This window comes from Monodon monoceros, unplaced genomic scaffold, assembly GCF_005190385.1.
Source record: "Monodon monoceros isolate NGI ecotype Baffin Bay Population unplaced genomic scaffold, NGI_Narwhal_1 Super_Scaffold_5, whole genome shotgun sequence".
NCBI lineage: Eukaryota > Metazoa > Chordata > Mammalia > Artiodactyla > Monodontidae > Monodon > Monodon monoceros.
In genome coordinates this window covers 76,508,678-76,531,197 of record NW_021703782.1, presented here as the reverse complement: position 1 = coordinate 76,531,197, position 22,520 = coordinate 76,508,678, and the positions used below count along the sequence as shown (strand labels likewise).

The window sequence follows — 22,520 nt, the reverse complement described above, 5'->3', positions numbered from 1 at the left end:
TAAACACTTACATCTAAATGTTCCATGGTCACGTCTCTGAGGGATCTACAGGATGGATGAAGTAGCTGACAGAGGATCGTGTCTGCACCCTTGCAGAATAACATTACGCGATCTTCAGGTGTCCTCACTAAGGATAAGCAAATTAAGCAAAGTAACCATATAGGTCCATTGTTACAAGAACTTGTCTGGGCCACTGAGAGATGGCAGGAGGCTGTTCCCATGACATTTGTTTCTGACACCTTTGGGGGCTAAGCACTCAATGAGTGGTCACACAGGATAAGTGATGTGGTGAGGGCTGGTGAGAATGAGAGAGGACCTTTTGGAACCAGTTTTTCCATGGGTTCAGTATCACCTATGGAAGACTCTGATACAGAATCACATTTAGCTTCTCAAGTCCAAGTTCCAGACCAAGGCCCACACCTAATAAGGACCAAGGATGAAAAATGACTTTCTTCCTCTTCGGCCTGAGGCCCAAACTAACTGAGAACAAGATAGTATTACTTTCCTCTATATTGTCTGCCCCCATTTCTTATTCCAAGTTCAGGCTTTATGGGTTTATTCTCTGTTCTTATCTTGGCTTTGAGGGTTCTGACAAGCTACTACCCAGGATCACTAAATAAGGGTCCTAGCACATGGCAGTAAGCTCACATATGTGTATATGAGAAAATATAAAGGATTATGAGAGAGAAAGTGGGAATGGCTATGTATTTGTATTTGAGGCAGAGTGCCTGTGAAATGGCACGTGGGCAGGAGAAAACATTTGTGTGTAGATAGAGGAGAAAGTCAACGTGTGAATGTATATGAAAGACAAATAAGGGGAGAGGGCCAACTAGGAGGGGCACCCACCAATAACAGACATCCTCTTGCGCACACTGTTGAAGTCCAAAATAGCCAGTAGTTGGTAGATTCTGGTTTCCCCCATTTCGACTACCATGATTGTCTCAGACGTGCGGGAACGGAACACAAAGCCAAAGTTCCTGGCAGCAGTGACCAGGGCACCTTCATCTGGGGACTGAGCCTGGTAAGTCAGCTCACCTGGCAGGAGAGAAGAGAGCAGCCAGAGCCCCTAGAGATGTGCAGATGAAGTCCACCCAGAAGTGAGATTGTCTTCCAAGTGGCTTACATAAAGATGGAGCCCAGGAGGGGACATCTTTCTTCAAAATTTCCACCCAAGCCTGGCCCTAAAAGGCCAGGTTGCATAGAACAGGTCAGTTTTTTCATTCTTTCCAATATTCTAAACTCATTTCACAGACCTGAGTTAGTATTACAGAAGTACACGGAACATGTGTACAAACAAACAAAACATAGGCAGTAGCCTTCCAACTTTAGCGGGTAAAGATGGCTCAGGAGATTGTTAAAAATGAAGGTTCCTGGGCCCCACCCAAACTTACTGAATCCAGAATCACAAAATCTGGGAGGATGGCCCAGGAAATTGAATTTTAACAAATCTCCTGAGTGAGTCTCATGCATATGGTCCTACATAAAGTGCTCCTGCACAGGACTGGCCGCACTTTGATGAACACTGCTATAAGGTAATAAGATTGATAGTTTAGTAAACAATTAAAAATATATATATATATATGAATGAGTATTGTCACCTTTGAAACTCTCACCCTGGGAAGGTAAATGACTTACTCTGTTGAATCAATCTTTCAATCTGATATTACTCAAGACATTTCTGGAACTCCTCTTTTAGAATAATCCCCATAACCTGAGATATATTTTAGATTATTTCTCTTTTGAAGGTTAATTTGATATTTAAAAACAGTTATACATCTTCAGAATCTTATACTTGTGAATAAGGTAGGTGGGGGAGTATAATTTTAAGTCAGACATAAGATGTGTCTATGGGATAATAAGATTACTTTCTTGTGTGTTTCCTACCTTGTCACTCAAGGCAGTAAACATAGACAAGTCCAAATATGCTTCAAGTAATACCAACTTGTTGGAATGTCAGACCCGGAGAGGCTTGTGGAAGGGTGGGAGCTCATGGGGCCAGAAGACATGAGATTTGGGTTCTTATCCCATTTATACCTTTCTTAGCTATAGGATTTTAGTCGTCACAATGTCTTTTTTTAAAAATTGGGGTATAGTTGCTTTACAATGCTGTGTTAGTTTCTGCTGTACAGCACTTAATTTCTTTTAGCTTCAGTTTCCTTTGCTATAAAACTAGGATCACTTTTCTTGTTCTGCAGAGGGCTGTTGTGAAGATTGTGGAAGGTAATATAAATGAAAGCAACTTGTAAAATTATAAAGTGATGTACAAATATAAGGTGTTACTCATGGTGGTATTATATTAAGACTACATTGACTTTGAAGGATGTGATTTACTTGGCTGCCTAAATTCTTGTTTGTTAAGGAAAAAAGTCTTCTTAATTTAAAAATCAGTAATTTCTGAAAAATATTTTGATAAATTCATGGATGACATAGTCATATTTGGTTACTAAAGAAATTAGGGTATATGGGGATACCTTTAAATTGTGAAGCAACAAGAGGATGACTCAACTCATCCTTCAGGAAGTCTTATCAGAGGTAGTGGGGTTGATCTTGGCAATAAATCAGATAAACTCTGTGACAGAATATTACAGAGTCTCAAGATCCGAAGCTCGCTAGATAGCACCAAGTTTGACCCCCATCCAATGAATGAATCTTCTTTAAGACAAAGACGTTGTTTTCTACTTGAATATATTCAATGGCTAGGAGCCCACTACTTATCTTGACTATCCGTTCCATTGCTGGACAGCTCTTCCTATTAGAAAGTTCTTTAGATTAAGCCATTACAAACGATATCAAACCATCCCCCCCTCCAATCAGCCTAGACTCTATGACATATTCTCAGTCCATGAGGCCTCAAGCCCCTTCTCACCTTCTACTTTCTCTTCTGGTATCACGGTATGACACAATGAGAGTGACAGGAAAAACAAGTGTACCCAGCGATCTCCCCTTTTCACTGCTTCCACCAAAGTCTTGTCATAAAATGAAAACTTAGGATCAGCCAGTCTGTTGTAGGAGAAGTCGACCTTTTCTGTTTTCTGGAACACATAAGCCAGAACAAACAGCAGCTTGACACTTTATAGAAGGTCGACCTGGGGGCAATTTCTGGAATGTGATGAGAACTCTTAGGAGGATGGGAAAAGAAAAGCAAGATAAGTGAAAGAGACCCTGTGCTGGTTTCTAAGCCTCTGTAGCTCTGACCTGGTCCATCCATTCACTTGGAGAAGATCCACCACACAGGAGACAAGCTAGCACTGCTTGGCAGACCCTTCTTGCCCTCTTTCTACTCCAGCTATCCTGAATGATTAGTGGCCATCTTCAGGCTCTATTCTTCCAAGTGCCAAATCCATGATAAATCAAACCTGAGGACATGAGAGAGTAACTGTTCCCTATTAGTAAATGGTTTCTGGAAAAAGTCTTATCTCTGGCTGTCCTCTGCCTGATTTTGGGAACTGGGAAGGGAGCTAGGTACAATGACATCACTGTGTTGCACTATCCCTATTTTACCCCACAAGGGGGCTAGAGAGGAATATTGCAAGACAGAGGCAAGGCTGTATAACAAGCAAGCTTCAGTACAGACTTCTTGTTCACAGACTTAATTTTATACCATTTTGCATACCTGATTCAGCATACCTGATTCCTTCCTGCCTCTAGTCCTCAAGGTTATTGACCCTGCCTCAATCTGTGGACCTAATATTAATATTCACTACCATTTTCCTGGCTATGAGCTTGGCTCCTTTAGATGTTGACTAACGTTCTTCATGTCAGGTAGGCTGCTGGTAGGCACCTGGGGTAAACATTCTTTTCTGGCTCAATTTGGTCCTGAGACTCTCTTATGCCCACCCTGGAGTGCGGTGTTATTAACAGATTTCTCCATCCCATATCAGAACTCTCAAGGATATTTCACCAGTTCATTGTAGTTGTGGTGCTACCTGGGCTGGGCCCCAATGTGTCAAGTACAGACACAATTGCGCTGCTTGGTGCTATGTTGGGGAAACGGAAGTTTGTAGTGGGCTATACTGGCTCTTTTCTATAACCCATCTAGAGGGAGTTTTGTCATGATAGTGAGGAAGTATGGTCAGGTCCAGAGCCAAGTCCTAGACCTGGCCAACCACAGACTTGTGAGCTCTGGGAAGTTTGTGGGTTTAGTAATTTAAGATAACTCATTATATAGCATCCTCTGAGGCTCTTCTATAACTGGGCTCTTGTACTGGTACATTCTTTGAAACTTAGAAGCTGGTGAGTGATGTGAGAGAAGTTGGAGAGGTAGATATGAAGCAGATCCTGCATTACCATCTTGTATGCAATAGGGAACCGTAACAATTTTCTGCTGAAAGTCATATGATCATATAGTCCTCTGGTAGCAGCATGGAGAATATATTGGAAGTAGCAAGATGAAAAGCAAGGAGACCAGTTAGAAAGCCATTCAGTAATTCACAAGAGAAATGATAAAGTAGTGACAATAAATATTAAATTAAGGGTATGATTTGAAAATACAGAATTTGATGACATGGATATGACAAGTGAAAGAGAGAAACAGTTAAGAATAATTTTATGTATCCTAATTGGGATAGATGGTAAGACCATTCACTGAGATAGGATACCCAGCAGGAGGAGATTTTTGACAGACTGACCTGGCGATACCTGAAGGACATAAAGGTAATAATGAAAGCAGGCATATATAGTTTTGAAGCTCAGGTAAGAGATCTGAGCTAGTTTCTAATCTCCCCTTCCAGACAAGTAATGTTTGAGAACACTGGACCTGGCTGGGTACAGGACTGAGGCAGGGCTGGCTTGGAGCTGCAGTACAGCATGTTCTGAGGAGCAGTATTCATGAATTACTCTGCAATTGAAAGTTAAACACCCAGTTGAATAAGACTGAATGGCAAATCCAGGTACAAGACAAAAGGATGGAAACCGGGGGTATCAGATGAGAAGAAACGAATTCAGAATGGAGGGTAGAGGAGGCAATTGAGGATACTCTTTGAGATTCTGTGACATAGCTATAGATAGTTTTTATAGGATATCTTTAGCTTTGGTCACGGATAGGGAGGGAGCTAAAAATGTTCTTGGATATATGGATTTGGAGGTCATTAGTAAGTAGGCAGTAGTTAAAGTCAGTAAAAACACGAGACTATAAAGATGGAAAAGAGGTACAATAATAGAGCTCTGGGGGAACATCAGTACCTATGGCCAAGAAGATGAGAAAAACAATCATACAGGAAGAAAACACAAGAAGAGAGTTACTTAACAGAAGCCAAGGGACAAGAGAGCTTTAATAAAAAGTGGAGTTTTAAGTGTTAAAATCTGCAGAGAAATTGGGTAAGGACTTAACAACAAGGTAGTCATTAGTGACCTTGGCTAGTTTCAGTGGACATGATAGGACAGAGTCTAATTATATAGGGTAGAATGAGGAATGAATGAAAGGTGAGGAGTTAGAAAGACTGCTGTAATTGTCTATTTCCTTATACACTTTTCCTCTAGTCTGCCAACTCTGAAGGTAGGGAACAAATTTCCTTTGTTTTCCTTGAACCTTTAACATTTATTCAGAGTCTGACATATGGTTGATACATATGGTTGAACATTTTGGACTGACTGATGGAGTCAGAGCGTAATGCAGGATGAAGGAAAAGTTCTAACTGCTTTAAAAAATGAATAAAATAAGATATAAACATTTATTAGTAGTGGTTACCTCTGGTTAATGGGCTAAGGGTTACTTTAACACATTTATTTTATTTTAACTTAATACTACATTTTTTAGAGCAGTCTTACATTCATAAAAAAAAATTGAGCAGAAAGTACAGAGAGTTCCTATATATTTCCTTTCTTCTTTCCACTCCACATTTCCCCCTATTTTCACCTTACATTAGTATGGTACATCTGTTACAATTGATGAACCAATATTGATACATTATTATTAACTGAAGTCCATAGTTTACACTAGAGTTCACTCTGCTTTGTACAATTCTGTGGTTTTTGACAAATGCATAATGTAATGAATCCACCATGACAGTATCACACAGAATAGATTCACTGCCCTAAAAATCTCCTGTGCTTCATCCTTCTCTCCACCCCTCCCCAAACCCCTGGCAACTACTACCTTTTCCAGAATATCATACAGTTAGAATCATACAGTACACAGCCTTTTCATATTGGCTTCTTTCACTTAGCAATATGCATTTAAAGTTCTTCCCTTTTCTGTGTATATGTGTGTGCGTGGCTTAATAGCTCATTTCTTTTTATTGCTGAATAATATTCCATTGTATGTATGTAGTGAGTGGTGTTTTTTTTTGTCTTTTTAAAGAAGGGATAGATTTGAGCTGAGGGGAAAGAATCATATAATGGGATAAGTTTCAGATATTAAGAAACAGAGAATACAGGATTGACTGAGGTTCCTGAAGAAGTAGAAAGGCATGGAATCAGAATATATGAAGAGATTAGTATTGAAAGAAAAAGTTATACCTTTTGTTGAGACTGAAGGAAAGGGGGTAAAGGTGGGTTCTGATATTTGTACAGAAAAGGGTACTTAGCTGATAGTTTGGATTTTTCTCAGCAAAGTAGAAAACAATATCATGTACTGCACACTGGGGAGAAGGGAGTGGGATGTGGTAGAAGGCCCAAGAGTGGTGAGTTTTGGAATAGCTAATATGGAAAATTAAGAATTAAGCTCACCATAAATAGATTAAAAAATTATCCAAGTGGCACTGGAAGCCCAGAAGAGTTTGGAGTCTCTGAATTTGTAATGGCTTGTGATCCCCAAAAAGTGCTTGGCATTCTGAGATTAGAAACAGAGAATGGTAGATGGCTTGGTTAATTCAAGGTTGAGATTTGTTGGGCGATCAGAGAGGGGAAAAAAAAGGGAGAACTAGTAAGGTATTGAAGATGCTTATGATCTTGGGTACAGATGGGGGGGCAAGATAGGACAGGAAGTAAAGTCACAAGGGATTGACAGAGAAAAAGGAGAACAGAGAGTTTGTAAATCTTCCTTTGGTAAGAAAGCAGGTATACTAGGAATCAAGTATCAAGAGAACTGGAAAAATAAGGTTTGTGACCAGAGATCATGACAAAGGAGTTTAGTTTCAGAGTAGTGCACTTCTGGGTGGTGACATGATAACATAGAAATGGATGATATAGATTTTTTTGAGTCCAAAAAGTCATTTGAAAGATATATTCTTTTAGACATCTGAAAGCATCTATGTTGCTAGATCATCCGTAAATAAGCCAATACCACCCAAGATGATAGCAGGGATTGGGTAGAGAGGGGAAATATGAGCTAAGGTTTCAAGGTCCTCAGTGAATGAAGTGGAGAAGCCAGAAGATTTGTAAATGTCAACGACAAGAAGAAAGAGGAATATAGCTAGAAGTCATAAGCATCACAGGAAGAAAGATTATATGAGGGAGAAAAAGTGATAGTTTAAAAGTGACACAGGATGGGCTTCCCTGGTGGCACAGTGGTTAAGAATCTGCCTGCCAATGCAGGGGACACGGGTTCAAGCCCTGGTCCGGGAAGATCCCACATGCCGCGGAGCAACTAAGCCCGTGCACCACAACTACTGACCCTGTGCTCTAGAGCCCGTGAGCCACAACTACTGAGCCCACGTGCCACAACTACTGAAGCCCATGTGCCTAGAGCCTGTGCTCTGCAACAAGAGAAGCCACCGCAATGAGAAGCCCGCGCATTGCAACAAAGAGTAGCCCCCGCTCACCTCAATTAGAGAAAGCCCATGCGCAGCAATGAAGACCCAAGGCAGCCAAAAAAAAAAGAAAGAAAAGTGGCACAGGATAATGAGGACAATACCTTTGGACTTTTGGTATGCGGAGTACGAGAGATGGAGGAAAAGGGATATCCTCCAGGAAAGTCATCTTTCAATCAAGGTAGAGAGAAGAAAGCATTTTTATGAAAAGATAAGGCTGTGGGTGTTTGCTTACAAGAGAACAAAGATTCCAGGGATCCAGAGGAAAATGTGTTATGGTCGATCAGTAGCAAAAGGAGGAGGAAGGGAAAGGTAACTCCAGGGTAACAATTTACTCCCTAGAAGCTATAACTTTGTTTATATTGCCAAGGTCATTAGCAAAGTCCCTGGAAGAGGATTTAAGGCAAATACTGATTTTATTCTCCATTTCCAATCTCTCTGGATGGATAAGGGTGAGGCAGTAGTTGGGAGCTGGAGTTACCTGTTTAGTACATAAGTCAAGTGGCTAAAGGTTTGGAATTGGTTCTAGTAGGAAAGCGATAGGATGAGTAGTATCCTGAATGTAATGGAAGAAGCCCTATGAAGGGATGCTTAAAATCAAACCCATAAACAAAAGTTGAGATCCAATACTGGAAAAAACAGTAAAATTGAACCAGGTAGAGACAGGAAGAATGAAAAGGAAAATATTCTTACAATTGTGTGGGTTAGGACTATTGAGTATGTCATAAATCCTGAAGCTATAAAGGAAAAAGACTGATAGAATTAATTACATAAATTAAAAACTTCTAAACAAAAAACTTTAAACAAAAGCCAAAAGACAAAAATGGAAAAAAATAATTGTAACATATGTGCCAGATGAAGGAAAAGTTGGTATTTTTACTATATAAGGAGCCCCTTGAAATAAGAAAAAAAGGACGAAGAATATGAACAGGCAATTCACAAAAGAAGTATAAATGGGCAATAAAGTGATTGGGAAGAAGAAGGAAAATAAGCACATAAAATGATTCAATCTGATTAGTAATCAAAGAAAGGTAAATTAAATGAGATATGATTTTCACAATTAAATTTCTAAAGATTGAAATATTAATACCCAGTACTGACAAGGATACAGTATGGGAAAAGAGGAATTCTCATATTTTTTGGTGGGATTATAAATTGATGCAGTCTATCCAGAGAGCAGTATGGCACTATTAAGTGCATTAAAAATCTAGCCACCCTTTGACCAACTAATTTTACTTCCAGGACTTTATTCTAAGGAAATAATTTTCAGAAGAGGAGACAAAAATGTATGTACCTGAATGCTTATCATAATGCTGTTTATAATAGCAAAAGACAACAGAATAAAAATAGGGGATTGGCTAAATCAATTAAGATACATCAATGTAATTGGCTACGACAGCCATTCAAAATGATGATGTAGACCTAAATACACTGACACGGAAGGAGGGCCACAATATAGTGTCAGGTGAATAAAAGGAGGCTGAAAGTAGCATGCATGCTACGATCCATCCATCCATCCTTCCTTCCTACATACCTACCTACCTACTAGACCTAGGTGTATATGTGTGTATATATACATATGAAAAACATCTGAAAGGATAAATATTCCCAGATTATACACTGGTTATCTAAATGGGACTGAATGATTTTAATTTTCTTCTTCACACATTTCTATATTGTTTGAATTTTTTTTTATCATGAGCACAGATAATTTTTTAAATAGAAAAAGCCAATAAAGCTGTTTTCATTTTTAATTAATTAATTTGTGTTTAAAGGAAATTTTAATAGCGCTATTCAGAAAACAAATAATATTCATATGTAGAATTAGAATTTATTCTCAAGTAATGTAATGTCTTCCGAAAAAGTATCTTAAACCACTATTCATTTGCTCTCCTAGATCATTTTTATGAGCTCAAGGATTCATCCCTTTGCTGGTTTCTTCAGACATTCCTTACTTTAAAAAAATTTATATATTATTTATATATAATCACCTTCTTATAATAAGCTATTTTCATTTAAAAACACAAACCCAAATACCCTCAAATAAACAGAGTTCATTTATATAATACTTTCTGATATTATGGGGCCAATAACAGCTGTAATATTTCAGGGGCTAAGGGAATCCCAATCTGTGTTAAAGATGCTGCTGTGCGGCGCAGCCTCACTCAGGTGCCACATGCATTTCACAGGGCGCTGTAATCACTCACCTCCGAGACTTCTACCCTCTGTCCATTCTTGTCATAGACAACACCTGTTGGTAAGTAAATAGAATACACATTTGGCAAGGGTTTTAAAGAAGGGTTTACATTTTTTTATTGTGTAAAATATGTATAACATAAAATTTTTCATTTTAACCATTTTTAGTGAACAATTCAGTGGCATTAACATCATTCACAATGTTGTACAACCATCACCATTATATATTTCCTAAACTTTTTCAGCATCCTAAACAAAAACTCCTCACTCTTCCCTATTCCCAGCCCCTGGTAACCTCTAATCTGCTTTCTGTCTCTATGAATTTGCCTATTCTAGATATTTCATATAAGTAGAATGATACAATATTTCCTATTGTGTCTGGTGTATTTCACTTAGCATAATGTTTTCAAGAATCATCCATGTTGTAGCATGTGTCAGAACTTCATTATTTTTTATGTCTGAGTATTCCATTACATGGATATACCACCGTTAGTTTACCCATTCATCTGTTGATGGACACATGGGTTGTTTCTACCTTTGGTCTCTGGTGAATAATGCTGCAATGAACACTGGCATACATCTATCTGTTAGAATCTCTGTTTTCTTTTTCTTTTCTTTTCTTTTTTTTGGTATATACCTTGGAATGGAATTACTGGGTCATATGGTAATTTAAAGGAGGATTTTTAAAAGCTTATTCCTTCTGATTCTATCATCCTAGACTTGCAGTTAAGCTCCTCGAATCCCCTCAGGCCACCTAGCTCTCAGTGCCCTATGAGCTCCTTTCCTCAAGCCAATGGTAAGAATAATGCTGCTTGGGGTGCAATTCTTCTCCTTAAGTGTGAGTGAGTTGAGGCTGGAGGCTAGTCATTTATGAGAGACTTCGTACCTCCGGAAGCCTTTCAATCAGAAACGTTACCCAGAGGATGTGTGAAAGTAGTGCTGGAATGTTTAGGATTCTTGGCCAGTAGACAGCATAGACAGAATGGGGGTGGAAGACAGTCTGATGCCAAGCGTAGAAACACGCATGACCCTTTTCAACCTTATCCTTACCCATACAGTGAGTAAGAAAATTAAGATCCTCACCCAAATCAACCATCCAAAAATAAGCTTTCAGAGTTTATACGTGTGAAAACTTGTTTGGCAGGGGTAATAGAAAATATTAGAGTGCTCTAGCTTTTTTTAAAATTTTAACTTTAATTTTTTTATTTTTAAAATTTAACTTAAAAATTTTTTGAGGTGAAATTCGTATAACATACAAGTAACCATGTTAAAGTGTACAATTCAGGGGCATTTAGTGCATTCACAAGGTTTTGCAACTATCACATCTTCCTAGTTTCAAAGCTTTTTCATAATCCCAGAGAAACACCCCATGTGGTCTATCTTTTTAGATGTGATTGCCTTCCTTAGCTAGTTAGTGCAGTGGGCATGAATGTTCACACATATAAGGACTTAACGCTATCACAAAAACAAGCTTATGCTTAAGGCAGGAAATAAATGAATAACTGGGCATGGGAGACACATCAAGCTCTGAATACCCTTTGATGGCTTCTTTCTAGAGTGTTTATTGGTCTGAGGGGGAATCAGGAGAATAGCAGCTTCAGAAATATGCTGGTTGCACCATCTGATTTAATGTGAGAGTAACTAACATTGCCCAGACATTGGGAATTCCTTGAGGATGGAGATTAATTCTTATACATCTTCATATTTTCAACATCCAACACAATGGATTGCATCTAAAAGGTGCTAAATAAATGCTTTTGGTTAGAACTGAATGGGCTAGGTGAGCTTTGCTTAGTGAACAGGGCAGGTTGTGAGACTAAGAAGTAAATGTGAATTTAGAGGCATATAGATTTAGAGATAGATCATTCTTGAGAACAATCTGCAAAGTAATATTTCCCTAAGACTCAGGGAAAGCAGAAAAATATGCATACCATAGAATTTCCCATTAATAGAACACTTGTTGAAAATCATGATGTTCTGAGTCAGGGTCCCTGTTTTGTCAGAGAACACGTATTTGACCTGGCCGAGCTCCTCATTAAGGGTGGTGGTACAAGCCCGTGCTGGTGTGTTCTTTAGTTCATAAAACATCCTCCGATCCCAGTTGATATAGAAACTGTTGCCCAATCTTATTATCTCAACACTAAGGAGAAAGCAAGAAAAGAAGGGTCCTGGGTCAAAGCAGGGCAATCAAATTCATCATCCTGGTTTCTTCCTACCAGTCCGGTGGTAGAAATGAAAATCAGAATATCTTCCTTGGGAACCTACAATCTTGAAGGACCCTTCGTACTAGCCAACCCATTGTAATTCTGACTTTGACCATTATCACTCAAGGCTTTACTTGATTACCAGACATACTGATTAACTTTGCTGAGGCATACTCCCTTCACAGCCTTTCTTCCAAAATTTTTGAAATTCTGCAATAATGCAAGGCCTGCCAGAGTTAAGAGCTAATTTATAAAACGTAGCCTAGGCTTAATCAGAGAGTTATTGCTGCTGTCATGTAAACTCATTGGTGGGGAAGAGAGAGAATCTTCAGACTTGAAATAGCACTTTGTTTCAGAAGGGAAAGATCTGTGAGACTCAGAAACAGCTTACAGGAGCTGACGACCCTCTGATAAATTTCTAGGCAGATCCAGCCTGCCTGTGGGGTAGCTTTTCCCTAGAATAGCCTCCTCTTCATTTTATCCGAGTTTTCCCAATTGTGTTTGTCACATTCCACTTCTGTTCCAAATAACATGCATATAGATTCTTTATGGTTAACAAGCATCTTCATTTTAAAACAGTGGAGACTTTTAAGTGGCTTCCTTCCTATCATCATTCATATTTAGTTTGTGGTAGTTTAGACTGCTTCATTAGTAATCCCTGTCTGAGACAACTGCATTGGGCAACGTGGATTTTTTGTTTGAGGTGAGGGAAGAGGTGCTCAGGCCCACATTATTGACTTTATTAGTCCTCATGTGTTGAGCCTTGACCTCTCCCTTCCTTCACCATACCAGTCACCATAGCAATCTCTCTAAACCCAGACATTTAATGATATTATTTCTTTCCTTAGAAAGATCTCTGCTGCTTTTAGGATAAAACCCAAACTCCTTGGCCTGGCATTCAAGGCTCTCCTGAATCTAATCCTAAATTACCATCCAACACCTTAGTCTAGGCTACTCACTCTTCTATGACCAGATCAAGCTTTTAAAAACCTCCAAACCTTTGTACATACTGGTCTTTCTGCTTGTAATATTCTTTTCCTATTTTCTGCTTGGTAAATTCTACTCTTTTCTCAAATATCAGTTTGATTATTACTTTTTTCTGTAAATCCTAAGCCTCTACAGGCAGAACCAACCTATTCCTTTTCTAGGTTCCCATAGCATTCACATATACATTTCTATTACATCATTCTTCATATTGTACCTTAATTATTTACTTAAGTATCTGTTTCCATGTCTATGTTGTAAGTTTATCTAGAGGAAGGGTTGTCTTATTATTCATGTTTCTTTCTCTGGCACCTAATATAGTGCTTGGCACATAGTAGGTGTTCAATAAATATTTATTAAATTAGTAAGATAATTTAGTTATATTGGGTGCTTTTGGAGTTGGGATGCCACAGTGCAGGGTTTAGGAAACCTGAAAAGAAGGATGCAAAAAATATGTTTGTGTGTGTGTATGTGAAAGGGAATGTTGAAAATAGAAAAAGCAGATCAGAGTACAGTAAAGACTTATTTTACCTATATTTCAAATTTTTGTTCAAGGTGCTCATGAAAAGGGGAAGGAAACATCCTTCATCTTCTCCAACTTTTGGGAACCAGAACTTAAGTCACAATTATACCTATCTACCATTTGCCACATTGTTTCTGTGGGAAAACTCATTCTGAGTTCTGAATTAACTGATTTACAAATGAATGGAATCTGTCTCACTGATAAACTAGGGGCTGCCTAGATTGTGCTTTAGCATCACCAAATTTGTGTGCATTTTTTTCTAATTATTTCATGTGTTTGTTTGTCTTATTTAGTCATGTACATTATAAACTATTTGAGGGTTGGGATAATTTTCTTTTGTATAACCCACATAGTATCTAGGGTGGTATTCTGGATATAGAAAACATTTATGCAGTCTCTAGATATGTCTCAGAGTGTTTTGTGCACCAGGCACTGTGCAAAGTAAAGGGTTAAAGAGCACAGAATCTATGCTTTCTGAAAGTTCACAGTCTAGTTGGGGAATTAAGTAGGAAGTATGAAGTCAGCTTGTCCCCCAGTGGTCAAAGAAGCCTACCTGACGTAGAGGGAAATAGGCACCACGGTGTTGAGAATAATGAAGTAGGACCAGAATATAAGGACGGCAGAGACAGCTGATGAAGAGACATATTCTTTCCATGGCAGAAAATCCTGGAAGTAGTAGCCTTTCTTGCTTTCCCAAATGCAATGACCAACTGCTAGGACAAAACACATGCTGCCTAAAAACAGAAAAATCTAGAAATCAAAAAAAGAATTAAATTAACATTTCATCCAAGACGTGCTGCTTCAGTTCTACCATTTGGAGCCTACCTCTCAACAAAGCCTCTCTCTTTTCTTGGAGGGCAGGGGTGCCCTGACGCTCACAGTCTCTAGGCAGTAGTACACAGGACAGAAAAGAAAGCCCAGCAGGAGCCATCCTTGGGATTTTGACAGGAGATAATAGTAACTAAAATATAGTAAATATTAATTAAGTGCCAATAATTGTGCTAAGTACTCTACCTGTATTATTTAATTTAATATTTATAATACCCGTCTTTTAATAACAGACAAGAAACTTGATATTAAGAATGGGAAAGTATTTTGCCTAAAGTCATTTAGCTACTAACTAGTATGGACAGGTCTTGAACTAGTTCCAGAACCCAATCTCTTAATTACTCCATTACTGAAGTGAGGTTCTGCTTTAAAAAAAATCTAAAATGTGTGGCATTGGCTTAGCAGCTGGGGGTGGGTGGGTGGTAAGGAAATGGATATAAAAGGCTGACAATATGGCAATCATGTTTACAGTAGAGAATATGGTAAAACTGGAAGACAGACCATGTGCCTACTGAGGCTAGAGCTCTAAGGGAAATGGTTAGAATTAGAATATTAGTGTGTGTTGGCTGACTTTAACAAAAGAAAGAGTTGAAATAGGGGAACAACTGGCCAATTTTAAGCAGAAATGAAAAGGAATAGCGTGAAATCTGGGTCATCAAAGGACTGGAAAAGCCTATTACTTTTAGACACCAAAGAGGAAAAAAGAGACAAGATTGAGATCTTAAGCAAACAAGGCCCAATAATTCTTTTCAGCTGAATAAAATGAATCAGCCTGGAGGCAATGTTCAGATTAAAGATGGCACCTTTTTACCGAACCAAGATTATTGTTCTAGATAACCTCAACTTTCTTGTCATTAGGTTGAGAGAAAAGGGCATGGAGGGGAAAGGATGCAAAGAAAGAAGACAGATTTGAGAAAATCTGTTTAGAAAAGAACTTTGGGGAGGAGGGGATAATAATCCTGAACTCATTTTACAAAGCCAGCATTACTCTGGTACCAAAGCCAGAGAAGGACACTATAAGAAAAGAAAACTACAGGCCAATACCCCTGATGAATACAAAATTTCTCAATAGCAAACCAAATTCAAAAGCATATTAAAAGGATCATACACCATAATCAAGTGGGATTTAGACATTAATGAAAGAAACTGAAGAAGACAAGTAAATGGAAAGATATCTTATATTCACAGATTGGAAGAGTTAAGCAATGCTAAAATGTCTATACTACCCATGCTATCTATAGAGTCAATGCAATCCCTATCAAGATTTCAATGGCATTTTTTATAGAAATAGAAAAAAAATCCTAAAACTTGTATGGAACCATGAAAGACCTCAAAGAGCCAAAGCAGTCTTGAGAAAGAAGCAAGGTGGGTGCATCTCATTTCCTGATTTCAAACTATATTACAAAGCTATAGTAATCAAAACAATATGGTACTGGTATAAAAACAGACATATAGACCAATGCAACAGAAATGTGAGCCCAGAAATAAACCCATGCATATATGGTCAACTAATATTTGACAAGGGAGGCAAATGGTGTTGGGAAAACTTGATATTCACATGCAAAATAATGAAACTGGACCCCTATCTTATACCACTCACAAAAATTAACTTGATATGGGTCTTCCCTGGTGGCGCAGTGGTTGAGAGTCCGCCTGCCAATGCAGGGGACACGGGTTCGTGCCCTGGTCCAGGAAGATCCCACATACCGCAGAGTGGCTGGGCCCATGAACCATGGCCACTGAGCCTGCACGTCCAGAGCCTGTGCTCCACAACGGGAGAGGCCACAACAGTGAGAGGCCCACGTACCGCAAAAAGAAAAAAAATAAATAATTAATTAACTTGATATGAATTAAAGACTTAAATGTAAAACCTGAGATCATAAAACTCCTAGAAGAAAACATAGAAACATAGAGAAAAAGTTCCTTGACAGCCATCTTGGCAATGACTTTATAGATATGACACCCAAAGCACAAGCAACAAAAGCACAAATAAGTGGGATTACATCAAACTAAAAAGCTTTTGTACAGCAGAAGAAACAATCAACGGGATAGAAAGGCAATCAGTGGAACGGGAGAAGATATTTGCAAACCACATATCTGATAAGGAGTTAATATCCAAAATATATAAGGAAATAACTCAATAGCAAAAAAACAAATTCAATTAAAAAATGGGAAAAGGTCTTGAACAGACATTTTTCCAAGGAAGATATTCAAATGGCCGGTAAGTACATGAAAAGATACTCAACATCACTAATCATCATGTGATGCTCTTGGTGGGAATGTAAATCGGTACAGCTACTTTGGAAAACAACATGGAGTTCCTCAGAAAATTAAAAATGGAACTACTATATAATCCACTTCTGGGTGTATGTCCAAAGGAAATTAAATGACTCTCTTAAAGAGATATCTCCACCCCATGTTCACTGCAGCATTATTTACAATAGCCAAGACAGGGAAATAACCTAAGTGTCTATCAACAGATGAATGGATAAAGAAAATGTGACACACACACACACACACACACACACACACACACACACACACACACTACAAGGGAACATTATTCAGCCATGAAAAGAAGGAAATCCTGTCATTTGAGACAAATGCCCAACTCTCCAAAAAACTGCCAAATGCTTTCCAAAGTGGCTGTACAATTTCACATTCCACCAGCGTCACATACCTGCAGAGAAGACATGTATGATGTTATTGTGAACCACTTCTAAGTCTACTCAGGGGTCTTCAAACCTGTGCCCTTTATCACAAGGTGTGAAGTGCTCAAAGCAACCCATCCCCACTGCTAGAAAATTTTAGGTCTCATCTTTGAGTCACTGATAGAAAGTCTTTGGAGACAAGAGTATGAAGGTAGGAGGAAAAGATCTAACTGGGACCATTCTCAGAAAATGAGATTTAAAAATCCTTATTATGAAAAATTTCAAACACATATTAATGTATATAAATACTATAATGAACCCCTATGTGCCCATCACCCAGCTTCACCAATTATCAATTCGTGGCCAGTTTTATTTTATCCCAAACCTCCTCTTCCCCTGTCCTCCCTTTTATTTTAAGCAAATTTCTCACATTATATAATTTTTTTTGCAAACAGTTTAATATAGCTCTTTAAAGGATCTTATTTAAACACATAATCACAATACCTTTATCACTTAAAAAGTTAGTAATAAATCCTTAATATCATTCAATATTTGAGATTTGAGAGTTGAATAAGGGATGGAGGAGAACAAAACAGGAGGATCAAGATAAAAAAGAATAAAATCTGCTTTCATTCCTAGCCTAATGCAGATTCATACTGAGTAGTTCCGCTCTTTGTGATGAAGGTTTCTTCGGGGCCATAAAACCCTTCTTAATCTTACTCCTCCTTCCTTATGCTTCTTTTTAATGGGTCATGTGAAAGCATGGCTTATCCTCATGGTTCAGATTAAACTTCAGTGATGAGTTCTACTGGCTTTGCTTCCCCTTTGGACAGTCTATGTGGCCAATATTAAACCTGAGACCATATTCCTCTACCTGCCACTTCTCCAGGCCCGACTCCATCAGCTCCAGTGGGAAAAAGTGGGGAAGGTAAAATGATTATAATAAACTATTATTATTTATTTATAAATATAAATTTATTTATAATCTATTTGTTTATTATAAATTATTAGAATAAATAATTTGATACCTTCTGAAGCTGTGGGAGAAAATTACTGAGTGAACTTCAACACACTTTCTGCTCCATACCTGTTGCCTGGATAATTGAGAATTACCCATCAATCATTTCCGGTGCTGTGCCATCCCTCCATTGTTAGACTATGAGTCCTCCAGAACCAGATCCTTTTGTTCAGATTTTTTTTTAATTTAATTAATTAATTAATTTTTGGCTGCGTTGGGTCTTTGTTGCTGCCTGCAGGCTTTCTCTAGTTGCGGTGAGCTGGGGCTACTCTTTGTTGTGGTGTGTGGGCTTCTCATTGTGGTGGCTTCTCTCGTTGTGGAGCACGGGCTCTAGGTGCACAGGCTTCAGTAGTTGTGGTGCACGGGCTTAGTTGCTCCGCGGCATGTGGGATCCTCCCGGACCAGGGCTTGAACCCGTGTCCTCTGCATTGGCTGGTGGATTCTTAACCACTGCACCACCAGAGAAGTCCCTTTCTGTTCAGACTGAGCCAGCAGAAAGGAAGTCGGCTTTATCAGACCAAGATCCTGAGAGCAGGGCCTCTCCCCCTTCAGAGAGGCCTTCCGGGGCAGTACACAGTCTGCTCTTTCCTCATTCCTAGAGCTTTTCCTGCCATCCTGAGGCTTTCTAAACCCTTGCAGATGTTCTCTTTCTTAAGAAATATTCATGTTGTGATGGAGTTTATTGGTACTTAGCCTAAAGCTTCACTTTGCTTCCTTTCTATAGGAAGAAAGAAACAAGAAATTGGTTTTTGCTACAAACCCCAGATGTTACTTGTTTATTACAAGAGCCAGTCAGACCCAAGAAGACCTGTGTGTAAAGAGTGGTTCCAGTAAAGGCTGAAAGAGATACTCAGTTTTGTCAAGAACTAAGGCCATTGCTGGTCACAGTGGAGCTCCCAGGCATCACAGGCAGTCTGTAAAAAGAGAGTACTCCTTGGTCCTTTGGCCCTTCACCTCTATGCTTTTCATTGTGCCTTACCCAAGAAGTATATCCTGGATTTCTGGCATCATTCAAATTTCAAGCACTGTGCCCCACAAATACGTCCTACTTAAGAGACTAGGGTTCACAAAGCATTGTCATTGTGAGCTCTGGGGAGATCTGGGGAGGGGGAAAGGACCAAACTCCAGCTCCCCTGTGGGCTTATCAGGAAGGAGTTTTACTAAACATGCTTCCTGTGTCTGTCAGATTTTCCCCTAAGAATCATTTCCAAAAATGGGAAAAAACGAAGTGTTTAAATCAGGAAGGATTTCTTCTTCAGCTTTGAGAAATGACAATGCATTATATCTAACTACACTGACAATGTCTTGGCAAAAATACCACATAAACAAAACTGCTGAGCTGTTAAGAACATAGCTAATTCAAGAACATTTCTTTATTTAATAACCATTCAAAAGATATTTCCTGAGAACCGTTTTGTGCAAGGCACTCCCAAGAATATAGAGATGAATATGGCATAATTTCTACCTTACAGGCTCATAATTTGGTAGCTCAGGTATTCATTCATTTTTTTCACTAACTCAACACATAATAATAACACATTTTTTTCACTAACTCAACACACATAACTCAACAACATAATAATGATGCTCCCATTATGTGTCAAACATAATTCTAGGGGCTGGGATACAGTGGTGATAAAAGACAATGCCTTAACTCTCAGAGAGTTTGTAATCCTGTGGAGATATGAGGAAAACAGATATGTTAAGAAAAGAAAAAATACAAATTAACTAGTGCTAAATGCTGTGAGGAAAATAAAACAAGTTAATACAATAAAAAATGTCTTAATGGAGGTGGCCACTTTAGATAGGGCGGCAGAGAAGGCTTCTCTGAAAAGGTGACATTGAATACTGAAAAAGAAGCAAGCCATGCAAAGGCCTAGATAGACATTGCCAGCAAGGGTAAAGGTCCCATGATAGGAACAAGTTTGCTCTCTCACTTGATTTGTAGTTTACCTGGGTATAGATTTCTAGGTCAAAGTAATTTTCACTAAGAACTTTGAAGGTATGACCCTATTGGTTTCTAGGGCCCAGTAGTGTTAGTGAGAAATCTGATGCCAATCTAATTCTCATTTTTTGTTGGTATCTTATTCTTATCCCTATGAAAAAGTTAAGGGACTTCTATACACCATTGGCGTTCTAGAATTTCATGATGTTTAATGGATGCTTTAAATCTGAAATTCATATCCTTCTTCAATTCTAGGAATATTCTTCTATTATTTCTTTGACAATATTGCCCCCTCCATTTTCTCTTTCTGATACTCCTGGGAGATCATGTGGGGGCTCTTGGTTTGGTCCTCCATTAAAAAAATGTATTTATCTCTTTGACTTTTGGTTTTATGGTCTAGTAGTATTCTTTGACTCTTTATTTCAGCCCTTCTATTGGCTTTTCAATTTCAGTAATTTTTACTTTCCAAAATTCTTTTTGTTATTCTTAGATTGCCTTTTTTATTCTTTCATTAAAAAAAAAAATTTAGGGAATTCCCTGGCGGTCCAGTGGTTAAGACTCTGAGCTTTTACTGCTGAGGGCCTAGAGTGGATCCCTGGTTGGGGAACTAAGATCCCACAAGCTATGGCGTGGCCCCCCCACAAAAAATTTTAGCCTATTCTTATTATAAGAATAATCTTATTCTTATTCTTATTCTTATTTTATTTGTGCAATTGCTTCTTCTAAGAATACTAGTAAAATTCTTTTGAAAGTTTTCTTTTCTCTTCCCTGAATTATAATCTGTTTTTTCCAGAGTCGGTTATTCTATTTGTTCATCCTCATCCTCCTCTTTTGTGCTCCTGGTTTCCTTCCAGTTCACTTAAAAACAGGAGTAAAAGAGTAGTTTCATCATTATAGGTTGGTTTTATTTCCTTGGGTTAATTTTGTTTCTCGAGCAGACCACTCCCCTATGGGAAGATGGAACCATGAGTTCTGTGTAGGTAGGCAGAATGTGTTCTTTCACTGGTTTTACCCTAGAGTACACAAGGAGCTTGCTGGCAAACTTGAGTCCCCCAAATTTAAAATAAAGTGGGTTTTACTCTGAAGTGATGACACCCACATTAGAAGCCCTACCCCTCTGCAGATAGATTGTTAAATTTCTTCGGAAAGCAGTTCTCTTGTTTGAGACTAGAGGTCAGATAAATTTTTACTGCTATATGTATGCCTATAGGAGTGGTAGGATGGTACAGAGGGCCAGGTGTTGTCCATGTTGTTTCTTGGGCAGTTTTAAAATTAATTATCCTGATTATTACCCCCACATCTTACTCCTGCTCTCAATTCCTGCTGAATCTAGCTTGGAACTACTCTTGAGGAATGCATTTCCGTGGAAGCTTTCACTACTCTGGTTTATTTATGGGTATAATCTATCTACTTTCTGCCTTCCAAAAGCTCATCAGCATCTTGGGTCTGCTGACAGTTCTTCACACTCTGTCAGGGGATTTATTTTCTATTTGTACTTCCTCACAGTCATTTCATTAGGCTCAAATAGGAAGTCTCAATGTCCTTCTTAAAACTAGATGCCCAAAAGTGAACATGGGACCCAAGATAATATTCCCTACTTTCTGAAGGAATGATTGCATGAATGACCTCATAAATGTAGAAATTCATAGCAGCTATTCTGCTAGTTTAGCTGCTCTGCGTATTTACACTACTTCTCTGCTGCAGCCATCTTGTGAGAACTTGAGCAGAGAACTGCATTCTCTTTGGAGACTCCCATTGCAGATCCCTCTATACCTCTGCTTTAATCTGCTCTGGTGTTCTCTAGGCCTGCTATTCAGCTACCATCCTAGGACTTCCTTTCACTGTTCTCATGTTTCCTGGCTTCCATATCTTTCTTGGTTTATTCTCTTGTTTTGCTTGAGTATATACTAGAAGCTTCCTAAGAGAGGATACATGATAAGTAAATTTTTTGAGTCTTTGCACATATGGATATTTCTTTATACTTGCATTTTATTGATAGTTTCAATGGATTTAGAATTATAGGATGCAAATAATTTTCTGGCAGACGTTTGAAGCGTTGATGTTTACCTTCTGCTGTTGCTGTTGAGAAGGCCAATGCTATTTTATTTATTTATTTTTTTTGTGGTACGCGGGCCTCTCACTGTTGTGGCCTCTCCCGTTGCGGAGCACAGGCTCCGGACGCGCAGGCTCAGCGGCCATGGCTCACGGGCCCAGCCACTCCGCGGCATGTGGGATCCTCCCGGACCGGGGCACGAACCCGTGTCCCCTGCATCGGCAGGCGGACTCTCAACCACTGCGCCACCAGGGAAGCCCAGCCAATGCTATTTTGATTCTTGAATATGACATTTTATTTCTCTCCGGAAGCTCTTAGGATCTTTTAAAAAAAATTTATAATTTCTTCACATGTGGTCAGTCTGCCATGTTAAACAGATTTGTCATGTGTTTTAATTTTGTCTCCCCAGGGAAATAGCAAGTATAGCAGA

General features: G+C 38.8%; 1 protein-coding gene across 2 annotated transcripts in view; it reads right to left on the bottom strand.

The window, feature by feature from the left end:
* Positions 1 to 22,520, bottom strand: part of LOC114884769 (phospholipid-transporting ATPase FetA-like) — a 74,361-nt gene that overhangs the window by 15,896 nt on the left and 35,945 nt on the right. For both annotated transcript variants that reach the window (XM_029203963.1, XM_029203962.1), the window contains 6 exons: positions 14,149 to 14,345; positions 11,816 to 12,024; positions 9,896 to 9,939; positions 2,867 to 3,032; positions 847 to 1,035; positions 12 to 127 (listed from right to left, as the gene is read on the bottom strand). In XM_029203963.1, coding sequence (XP_029059796.1) covers positions 12 to 127; positions 847 to 1,035; positions 2,867 to 3,032; positions 9,896 to 9,939; positions 11,816 to 12,024; positions 14,149 to 14,345 — 921 coding nt within the window. The remainder of the gene's footprint in view (positions 1 to 11; positions 128 to 846; positions 1,036 to 2,866; positions 3,033 to 9,895; positions 9,940 to 11,815; positions 12,025 to 14,148; positions 14,346 to 22,520) is intronic.